At 39.4% G+C, this 11,622-nt stretch overlaps 1 protein-coding gene and 1 long non-coding RNA gene across 4 annotated transcripts in view; one reads left to right on the plus strand and one right to left on the minus strand.

The window, feature by feature from the left end:
- LOC106947692 (uncharacterized) overlaps positions 1-4,224 on the minus strand; it is a 13,821-nt gene extending 9,597 nt beyond the window's left edge. The window contains exons 1-2 of the long non-coding RNA XR_001425033.1: positions 3,764-4,224; positions 790-795 (exon numbers count right to left, since the gene is read on the minus strand). This is a non-coding gene — a long non-coding RNA (uncharacterized LOC106947692). The remainder of the gene's footprint in view (positions 1-789; positions 796-3,763) is intronic.
- add3b (adducin 3 (gamma) b) overlaps positions 1-11,622 on the plus strand; it is a 34,749-nt gene that overhangs the window by 5,184 nt on the left and 17,943 nt on the right. The window contains exons 1-5 of one of the 3 annotated variants that reach the window (XM_015032867.1): positions 4,705-5,005; positions 5,637-5,879; positions 8,044-8,188; positions 8,944-9,095; positions 9,445-9,525. In XM_015032867.1, the coding sequence (XP_014888353.1) occupies positions 5,679-5,879; positions 8,044-8,188; positions 8,944-9,095; positions 9,445-9,525 (579 nt within the window). In that variant the 5' untranslated portion in view covers positions 4,705-5,005; positions 5,637-5,678. Of the gene's footprint in view, positions 1-4,704; positions 5,006-5,636; positions 5,880-8,043; positions 8,189-8,943; positions 9,096-9,444; positions 9,526-11,622 lie in introns of those variants that run through there. The other 2 variants (XM_015032866.1, XM_015032868.1) reach the window with 2 other exon arrangements.

An 11,622-nucleotide genomic window follows, 5' to 3' on the forward strand; every position in this document is an offset into this window, starting at 1 on the left:
TTTCGTATTTTTAAATTTATGGGTTTTATAGCTCTAAAATATATACACCTTCAAGTGTAGTACATTTTACTTCTATAGTGGGCATACTCTGTGCATGACAGAGTTATGTCATGTCTATATAAAATATTAACTGACTTGAAATGTTTAAAGTTTTGTCAAACTGAATATAAAGCCATCCATTATCCTTTTGAGCTTTAGAATTTTTAAGGCTAAAGTTTTATCAAGAAAAACTTGAAGAGTTCCAGATCACCGTACTGTCAAGCCCCAAACAGCAGCCAGTGTCATTTAGCTTGCTCTCAGCGATAAAAGCGACTGCGCTGACAAAAAGGGAAGGGTTGAGAAAACCGTGGTCAATATTTCATGTTTTTTTCTGCAATTCAGAAACAGTTGTGATCTCACCATTCAAGAAGACAGAATGTCTTTGGTTATCAAGAAAATACACACTCCCTTTTCCACAGGCTCTAATTAAAGAGGAAAAGTTCAATCAGGCAGCATTAGCAGTGACATTGATGTACTGCTTATGCTTCGAGATCCTTACTTGTGTTTACTTGAGCCGTTTAGGCCAAAGTGACTTATTCCTACACCAATCTAGATTAATTATCAAACAATTGATAATATTAAAATGCAAAGCAGATAGCAAGGACCCACCTTAACAATCATTTTAATTGATGTTCAGCAAACAACAACCTATTCCAGTGCTTCAACTATTATTAGTTAAGATGCATAGTACATTCTTCTCAGACAGAGTGAAAATGTGAACGTGGATGCCTGTTCTCTGAGGAAAGACACATATATCTCTGTTTATTCCCCCATGTTTCATCATGTAGGGTAACATCATATGAAACAGACATAAACACCAGTAGTCTCATTTTTACTACAAGACAGTGAGAGATGTACGGATAGTTTTGGAGCATGACCCAAAAATGGAGCTAAAGCTCAATAAATCGCTCCCTGAAATTCATGTCTTTCTTCAGCGTCTCTTAAGGCCATTCAAATAAAAAGAACACACAATACACAATAACCTGCATCATATTATTGTGTATATTTGGATGGGTGACCCATACTAAAACTTTAATTACAATGTTTTAAGGTATTTCTTGATAACATTTTAATAGGGATGATAAGAATACTTCATGGTTCCTGAGTGAAACTGTGTTATCAGTTCAGCTACGAGCTGTTCAATGTTGAGGAAACTATATCAACAATTTGTCTCTCAGGAGTTTAAAATAAAGATTTCATGCTGACTATTTTTGATTATAACATCATCCTTGAATTGCAAGTGAAAAGGACAAGGAAGCAAGGATCCAAAGGCTCAGAATCACCTGAACCAATTGGCTTTCAGCACCAAAGACACAAACTAAAGAAAGAATTGAGCATCTTTCATTTCATTTCATACAGTGGACCCTCGACTATTGAGAAACAATTGCTTACTGGAGATGTGGACTCTGTTTTGATTTTAAATTTTACCCAATCGCTCTTCAAGCTCTCCTGGGATGAGTAGCAGAAAACGTGACCACAGAGCCAAAATAATAATTCTTTAATTAAGGGACTGCCGCTTGCTCAAGAAATATTTGAGCAAATATATTTTAAAAAATTGAATGAATACTTTTAATGTTTAGTGATAGCTGTGCGTGAATTATTTGATGCACAAAGTGATTCATTTCATTTCTAAATCAGTGAATTTTTGGTAATTTTAGAAGCTAATCTGGATTGATCTAGCAATTAAATCGATATGAGAAGACACATGATGCTGTATAACAAATCCTTTTTTTTTTTTTTTTTTGTAAACCTGTATTGTTGCAATTCTTTTCTGTGTGTTCAGTCAAAGAAACCAAATTCTGCACAAGCCTCCACAAACCCATCACCAGCAGAGATAAAAACAAACTCCTGGGTGGGTCAAAGGTGGACTCAAGCTTCCCACTTTCTCAGTGCGCTGTGGTCTTACAGACATCCTTCTGAAAGATTCAGACATGACACGACTCTGACTCAGTCTCTGAGCCGAGGTCCCTCTGGATTTCACAGCAGCTCCTCGTCAAGCATGACAAGCTGACAACTTTCAGATTTTCTATGAAACCCCCGATCATGGGAAACTTGTTCTTGTCTTTCATTTTCAGTGTCTTGAGTTCATTTTTCTGAATTTAATGTGGTTTTACTTGGCTTGTTTGAATTCTAACAAGCTGCTGGTCATTGGATACTTTCGAAGTCAGGTGAGAATCTACATTTTAATCTTTTATTTGTTCTCCTTTTTTTCTTTTTAGCAAATTTAACATTAAATTCTTCTTTAACGTAAGGATCTGAATTTGACCTTTCCCCACCTTCTGAGTTATTTCTTGGTGGCTCCAATGTGCCTGCCTCTTTTAATAAATCACAGAAATCTCTCCATGGAAAAAAAATTTAAATATTAGCTTTTCAATCGCAGGCATCCTGATGGCCGTCTGTGTGAACAAAGTGCCGGCTTATGCTAACTGACATTCGGTCAGTAGTTTCCAGATAAAACTCCCTTCCCTGAAAAGTTCAAGTGGTCCGAAAGAATGTGGGGGCTGGACGCTGGGAGGCTGTTGTGTGCAGGAGTCTAAGCTTACATGTGGTTTCATTGGGAACTCTGCCAGGCTCAGGGGTTGTTGTTTTTTTTTTTTTTGTTGTTTTTTTGGTGGCGGGGCAGTGGGGTGGGTTGAAGGGTCACGTTGCTCCAGAGGGGGAAAGTTCTGCTTTTCATTACGTGAACCATTAGATCACATATCTGCTCCGCCTCTCTGACTCTGCTATGTTTCCTGAAATTTTCCTGTCAGTCAGCGATCCAGTCCTCCTCTGTATTGCGCCACAAGTAAAGATAAAGGTGTGCGTGTCTGATTGTGTTTGACTAAAGGCATAATAAGTTTGCAGGGATACGTGGGCAGTGTACAAAAAAAAAAAAACATTCCAGAATTGATTTCAGTTCCTATGGGATGCATCTGAATACTGCTGAAACTGACAAAGCAGCGGATACATAAAACAAAGGAGAGGCGGTATATCTGGCCGTGCAAATATGTTCATGTTTTTTCTTATAATTATCATGTTGCAACCATATGCTTCAATGTATTTTGTGTGGAAAAAATAATAGTAAAGTAGATGGACAATAATGAATGTTTTTATTATTTGTCACAATGTTTTGTGCACATTTATACCCTCCAGGTTTTCCCATAAGTATTGCCACGTGTGTAGCTCCATCTATTTTTCCAGCACAGTTAGTTTTCTACCCAGCATATTTTGAATTTAAGCCAAAAAGTTCCAGTTAAGTCTCATTTGACTGGAGCACCTCCCTCAATATGTTTCTTGTCTTAACAGCATGGCTCAGTGAACTGGGAACAAGATTTATTAAATGTTTTCTTTTTGCCACGGTTCAATAACTGTCGTACACATTTCCTAGTTGTCTCATATCAACACATTCCCCTACCTGAGCCGTGGATCTCTGCAGCTCTGCCAGAGTTACCATGATTTTTTATTTATTTATTTTATTTTTTGCCTGCTCCTCCACTTCTTGCAGTTTAGTTGGGCGGCTCTGCCTTGGTGGATTTGCTGTTGTGCCATTCTCCTCATTTTCACCCACCGTCCGTTTACCAGCTCCAGGACCCGACCAAAACCCCTCAGTGTCAATTACCTTGAGAAATAATGAGTTTTGGTTAAGTGTAAAACTGGTTTTAATGCCGAAAATGATCAAATGTTACAAGCCATGCAAGTCATACAAATGGAACAGATTCACAGTGCTGGGCTCCACTCAGCTCACCTTAAGGGTGACACCAAAGTGAAGCAAAGATTGTAGCGCAAGTTCTGCTTTTATCTTCTTCTCATTCTGCACCCGTTCTAAGGGGGTGTTGGTCTGCCTTAATCAGTTTTTATTTATGTGTGACTGTCTTAAATGTTACGGTTATGCAAGCATGTGAGCAGATAAAAGAGGCAGAGGAAAGACAAAGAGCCATTTTTATCCACAACTCTAACAAACATCCAAAGGCCTCATAGAACAGCGAGGCATATTTGGTTTAATAGAAGTCAAAGTATATTTTTACTTTTAAAGTTTGCTGAATCCCACTAAAATATATGTAAAAATGTCAAGGGTTATTGATGCTCCTGCAGCAAATTGTATAGGCACAGCTGCATTCACTTCAATTTTACCTTCATTTATGTTGGCAGCGTTGGAATATAAAGATATTTAGAGAAAAGCATGCATGTAAAAGCTTTTGCAGCGAAACTTAGTGATGTTAGAACCTCTGTATCATTATTATTATTATTATTATTATTATTAAATCTACACGTGAAGTTATTTTTATCAAAATGGTAGACAATTTGTTGGAGTCACTCGAGTTTTAAGTTCTTACAATATGGAAACTTTTTGGAGGGAAACATTATCTGTTTCGATACATTAGAGCCATAAACAGACAGCTGTCTTCAAATACAATAAGTGATAATTCACCGACACATAAAGGAAACAAACTTTTTTTTTTCTTTGTAATTCACGCATCAGCCTGCTTAAAGGGTGTTTTAGAATCCATGTGGCAAAAAAAAACAAAAAAAAACACGACCGAAATCAGGCTGAAAATTCAGACACCTTCAGTTTCAGCGCGCAGTTGTAACATCCCGTCCACAATAAGCGCCCCCTCTTTTGTCCCGCTCGCGGGGCCCCGGTGGTGGGTGGATAAGTGGAGTCACATGGTCACTTTTCCTTTTTCCCACACAAACACACCCACATCCTCCTCCACGCTGCCGCTCTTCTTCCTCACTCCTCGGCTCAGCACTGAGAGGACCGCAGCGGGCAGTCCCGCTCCGTCTGGATACTGTAAAGCAGCAGCGGCACAAGTTGCGCCTCGCAGGCTTTTTACTTTCTTTCTTTTTTTTTTTTTTTCCGCCCACCCCAACACAATGAATCCGAATCGACCATAACAGCCGCGCTGTTCCGCTTTACCCCAGTCCGTGTTGGAGAAAGTCGACATCACGCCGTCCGGGAGGAGTTGGGAGGACTTTTTTTTTAGAGGTAATTATTAATGCGAGGAGTTCTCCATTTGTCTTGTTTTCTTTAATTCGAGTTTCACTTTTATGTGCATCATCTTCTGTGTTGCTTTTTTTTTTTTTTTTTGGTTTAAATGCTTTAAAGTTGTCTGCTTTGTTGTAGTGCTGTAATCCCAACTTTTAAGCAGGCCTAATGTAAATGCAGTCTCCTACCTCCTCCTCCTCCACATCCAGGTGCAAACTGCTTTCAACGTGAGCTCGTTTACAACAGGCCCTTACCTTTGTTTATCCTGCACCATGCTTTACAGTTTCCCTGAGTGGGGAGAGAGGGGGGGGGGGGGGGTGGGTTTTTAAGCCTAACATTTGGGGGTGAAAGAGCTCTTGGATCTACATGCATCAGTGGTCTTGTTGTGGAATTATAGTCCAACGAGTTCCCTTCTTCCATCATGTTCAAAGCATCTCTGACTAATGCAGCTTTGCACAAATCTGCCTCAGTCACAAAACAATGTTCTGGTCTCTTTTGTCTATATCACTGTAATTACATGAGTCACCGCTGCAGCCAGAACAGCTTCTTTCCCAGCTAAAATAACACCGGTTGCCTTGACAGCCTGAATCTGAATCTGAAGTTGAGGTGAGGCGATCCTCGTGTTTTTCAGAAAAAAGGAGGTCACCGAGGAGGACCAGGAGGAGGACAAGACATGAGTCTGGTTGACGTGAGGCGAGCGGCCGGGGCCCTGACCCTGCCCCTGTCCGGCAGTGACTCCAAGGAGCACCACTTGGACGGCGCGGGCGACAGCGACCCGGAGTCGCAGCGCAACCGGACCCTGTCGCCGGACCTGAGGCAGGACTTCAACATGATGGAGCAGAAGAAGAGGGTCACCCAGATCCTGCAGAGTCCAGTACGTAGAGTCGAGCTGCATGAGACTGCTTTCCTCCTACACAGAAGCTTTCACTGTGTATGAGTAATGAGTGGTGGTGTTAGAGCCAGAGAGGCAGTGAGATGCTTTCTTTTTCCATGTTTAAAAAAATCTTTCTGCATTTACAAATGTTATACAGTAAATTTGTTTTTCTGTGAAATGCTGCCAAAAAGGTTTAACTTATGATACTGTAAAGGAACAGCTACCTTGCAAAACATGAAAGTATGTCCTGTATCAGAATTTAGTTTTATAGAGAGAAGGAAGATGTAGCATCTCCTACCTTCCCCCACATGTTGCTGAACTCACTTAAAAAAAAGGCTAATACACTTGTTCAACAGAAAGGTAAATTTGACTCCTTTAAGGTCTATGTGGTTGCTAAAATCATTAGTAGTCTTGGCCTGAAACGAAAGGAGTGCCAGCCATCATTCTTTTTTAATGCAGCACTTTGAATTATAGCTAGCAGGGTACCTGCTAAGCAGCCAAGTGCAGATTGTACCACATGTAATATGCTTACTAACTGGTTAATTTCAGCTTGTCCTGCAGGGTTTTCCATACAATGGGGACAACTGTAATATATGGATGTAGATTTTTTTTTTTCTGTTTATGTAAAAGTGTCAAGGAGTGACTTTTGATGTTTATATGTCCATCATTCCTTGGTCCCTCCTTGCATCCCTTAATCTAATCACAGTAAAGTTGCCATAAACTCACAGTGAAGTTTGTATTTAAACATTGAAAACAGGTTAAAAGCAGATGGAGGACTCTAGAAACGTAAATCAGGAAAAGTATGAAATTGTGGCATGAAAACTGCTTAAGCCTCTGGGTAGCAATACTCAGATTTTCTTTTTTTTTGGAAGGAAATGAAGAGACATTAAAATGGGATATACCTTTAAAACTGATGTGATTCTTAAGTTAGATCTCTTCATCAGGTGTTTATTTTACTTTCTGCTAGTGTGCTATCAAAATAATATTGCATATAAATATTTTACATAAAATTATGTTTTATTTTTTCACTCATCCTGTCACAACATTTCAGGCGTACCACATGAAAAACAATGTCGCCTACATGTTCCAGGGCCAGAGATAAGATACTATCTACAACAATCAATATGCTAAAGTATTTTAGGAGCAGCAGGAACACTTTTACCTATTCTATTCTGTTTTAAATTAAATTATTTATGTAATTTTATAAATTTTTATCTAAACTTTTTGCATAAATACAGTAAAATTATGGCATTCTAACCTCATACCAACATAGTTTCTACTTGTTGGGTTATCGTCTTCAAAATCTTCACTCTTTATCTGCATTACTTATTTTTGTTTTTATAGGATCACAGTTTTAGGAAATCATCCATTAATTGCTAAATATTGCAATGATCATGTTATTGTGGCAAAGCCACATTTCCTGACGGCTCTAATCTGTCATTACAATGCTTCAGCCACTCTCTGCGACTCTCAGTATGTAGAGTTACCTGCATGATGTACGGACATCAAGTACAGCAAACTAATTATATAATCGGCATGCAATGCATGAATATCATGCCCACAGTGATATATTCTGATGAGACCCAGTTTTTCTCTCTGTATTTTGATGAAATTCAGAAAGTCTTCCCGAACTGCTTCAGAAAGCTTTTTATTTCTGTACAGCTGAAAGCAGCACCGTCTAAAGCACCGGGAGGTGTAATGCACAAATTGCCAATGAAGTGCATAGAAATAAGACGAGCCCACACTCCTCTTTCATTGCATAACAGGCACAACAAGTGAAACTCATCACCATGGGAACTGTGGATGGATGGAGCAGAATACCAGAGCTCAGCTGTAGCCCACAGAAATAAAATTAAAAAAAAAACGAAAAATATTGCTGTTTCAGAACTCACTGGCAAGTTCTCCATGCAAAAATCGATAGTCGAGTTTAATGTACACCCCCCTTAAACTCTTTGCTTTTAATGAAGCCCCCTTTTCACAGCCTCACAAAGAGCCTTTTAATAAGCTTTGGTGATTTGTGTACAGTGGTAATAAGGAGAGCCGCGCTCCCCGGACACATCCTCTGGAGACGCCGGAATGAGGTCAAGGTTGTGTTTGTCCCAGTTGTCAGGGTGACGCGAGATTTACAACAGTGTTTTTCCTCCTTCTCCTGCCTTGTTTACAGGTGTTCAAAGATGAGCTGGAGGGCCTGATTCAGGATCAGCTGACGAAGGGCAACAACCCCTCTGGTCTCCTGGCTCTCAGGCAAATTGCTGACCTGGTCATGGCCAGCACCGTGGGAGGAGCTGGCCCTTTGACTTCACCCATCAGTGAGTGGCTGTGTTTGCAAAAGAGTCTGTCCTCGACCCTGCGGGCCCGGCTGAGTCTAAGCGCGCTACATGTGTATGAGCGTGTTCTGCACCCTGATTAACCTCATTGTTAGAGGGTAAATTCTCAGACTCTTGTGACGCTCGACAACCCCGAAACTGCAGAAGAGGCACAAAGTTGTTGACAACGTGCTTCATTGTGTGCGTCTCTCATGACCACTCTTGGTAAAGAATTATAGCAGTTTGCAGTGGTAATTATGTTAGTGTGACGGTTTGCCTCAGGGGAGTTTTCAAGGAGGTCATGAAGAAGTTATAAACATTTGGATCATGCCATGGAGGAAGTGGCTGTGAAACTGCTTATGCAAACCTTTCTTTCAAAAAGCCAGAGTGGCTGTAAAAGAAGGCCGAGTTCTGTATCATTATATGTCCTTATATGGAGGTAAAGGCCAAAAATATCCTCCGGTTTCACGTTGGGAATCGTGAGACCTTTTTTAGCCTTGGAGCCGCATTCAGCCGTGGAGACTCCAGTTTCCTGTTTGTAGGAAGCTGGATATAAAATAAAAGCAAAACCCTGCATCTGGAACTCGGTTACATGGTTTCCATGTCATCTGGACAAGTACGGAAAAGGAAGAGTTGCTTTGTTTTGTTAAATTGAGTGAGTAAACACTGAATAAACTAACGTAGACCATGAAGACGTAAACTCTGATTTGCAGTCTTGAATCGGACCAATGCACTGAAGCTGTTATGTCTCGCTGCAGGCTTTGGGATGGTGACTCCAGTAAACGACTTGTACAGCATCGAGTCTCCGTCCTTTGCCAAAGGAGAGAAGCAGAGCCGCTGCAAACTGGCCACCCTCTACAGGCTTGTTGATCTCTTCAACTGGGCTCATTTTACAAGCTCCTACATCACTGTGAGCACAACTTCACTGTCACGCTTCGGTGGACGGCTGCTTATTTATGCAGTGGTTTGCATTTCTTTATGTGAGCTTGGCGTTGTGACCTCTTTAGCGGTCTACAGAGGGAATCCCTCTTTAATTCAGAAAGCATAAATGATAAATGGTGTAGATATCTGAGATCTCCAAGTTGAAACGGCTCTGAGAAGCCAAGTCACATTTCTGTCTATGTGTAGAGTTATACTTCACTGTCGTCAATGCAGATCGGCTTTTACAATGTTGGCCAGAGTGAATTTTCTCTCACGTGGTTGGAAGTGTTGATATGCACAGCCCGAGGAGTGAGCTTATAAATCTCTCTGCGTCTCAGGTGCGTGTCAGCAAAGAGCAGGACCATGTCCTCATCAGTCCACGAGGCCTGTCATTCGCTGAGGTGACGGCAGCAAATTTGGTAAGAACAACGCCCGAGCAAGATGTCACTAACTGAATGTTACCACCGGTGTTACAATGATCTTGTTTTCCATCTTTTGCCCAAATTCACTGAAACATCAACATTTGCTATGAATTCATTCAGTTCGAAAACTGGATGATTGTGTTTAACTAGGAATATCGAGACAACAATCTTACTTCGGACTGTAGGGGGAACTACGTAAGGCCAGTATTCGAACCCAGAACCTTTTTGCCACAAGGCAGCAGAAATGTCATTGGTGTCACAGCTGTAGGTGCCTCATATTGTGTCGACTGCTTTGTTTTACTTCCTTACCGTTTTTTTCAGAAAGTTGCTAGGACAGAAATGGTTTTATGTGTCGTCAAAATTTCTAACAGCCACAGAAACACCTTGTATAATGAGGCCTTTGAAGGGTCTCTAAGAATGATCTTTGAACTAAAATGAGCCAAAGGCATTCTGCAATAAAGAAAAGGCACGCAGAGCCTTTTACACTCATGAAACAGAATACAACACAATAAAAATAATATCAGGATTTTTTTTTACTTTTTACAGTATTTTTGAATGTGAGTACCACATTCAAAAATAATAACAGCTTGGTTATTCTAGTTAATGGTAAATATCCAGCTAAAACCCTAAATATTAGGTATATTTCAGTGACTTTTCATCATAAGTAACTTGATTCTCATTTTCAGATAAGAATACATTTTCTTGAGGACCTCCTAATCTGTAAATAAAATATAAACGTTATTCGTTATGCCTATTCTTTCTCGAACAGACCTGTTAGATGACAGAATTATTAGAACGCTATATTCTTTACTTGTACTTTTGTGAGAGATTATGCTTGCTTTTTAATGTGCTTTAAGCCTAATAGCTAAAAATAACTTCTGAACAACCTGAGGTAAATATTGGAAAACAATATTATCAGTCTTGGTTTTATTTTGCTACAAAGCCTATGAGAAACTTTACTGGGAGTTTTCCACTGGGCTTACCCAGTGATAGTGGTTGCTTAGCAACAGTCCATACAGTTTCATGCATAAAACCGGTCTTAGCGCAGTTGCTTGCTTGCTGTGATGAATGGTCTGTTTTGATTAGCAGTGGGAGGACGGTATCATGGAGACCAAAAATTAAAATACATTATTGCGAGAGAGCATTGTTTAGAGTTAATTTCACTTTAAATCTGTTTGGTGCGAGATAAAAAACAATTAACTGAGTGGCAAGTACCAAATGAATTATCACTGCAATAACAAAAGCTCAGTTTGCCATTCTTTCTGCTGTTTATGTTAATATTGTATGTCACATAGTGAATGTACTGTAGATCAATGCGCTGCACAGAGGTGGCTCTTACTCAAGAACTGCCAGTTTACATACCCTGTTGGTGACCATGCTTATAAACGCTGCAATGTCTGGTTGTTTTGTAAATCCTGCTTGAAATAACATGCACACAGTTTATACTGCACAAACACAAAAGTGCTGTTTTTATAAATTATGCTGGTAAGATAGTATAGCACAACTGTTTCCTGAGACACCAAGACAAATGCAGTGATTTTTGTTGATAAACTATCGTCTTGCATTGTGATCCTTGAAAGAAATTTAAAACACAGCAGGGCAAGGATAAAATATCTAGATCTATAGTGGATATATGGCCATGGAAAACTTAACCAATGCTTGTGTGCGCTCATAAAAACCACTAAGGATCTGATTCTAGTACTGAGTACAAGAAAGAGCTTCATTGGTTGCTCTGTTGATTCACAAAATGCAAAAATTGAGTTTTAGATGCAGCCTTAAAGCTGGTGCTGCCAGTTTATGTTTCCATAAAAAGCCATTGGAAACAGCTGTTATCTGTCTGATCATTTACATTTTTCATGTATTTTTCAATCATCTATTTTACTTCTAAACGTTTATATTTATATAGTCTGCAATGCTGTGGAAAAGGTAGTCACCACTTCCAGATTTTTTCTGCTTTATGATTTTTTATACTTTAAATACTTCATATATATATATATATATATATATATATATATATATATATATATATATATATATATATATATATAAAAAAAAACACACACATTATATACATATATATACAAAAAACATTTT

Source organism: Poecilia latipinna, unplaced genomic scaffold (genome assembly GCF_001443285.1).
Source record: "Poecilia latipinna isolate Pla-1442-1.1 unplaced genomic scaffold, P_latipinna-1.0 Scaffold252, whole genome shotgun sequence".
NCBI classification, from domain to species: Eukaryota; Metazoa; Chordata; class Actinopteri; order Cyprinodontiformes; family Poeciliidae; genus Poecilia; species Poecilia latipinna.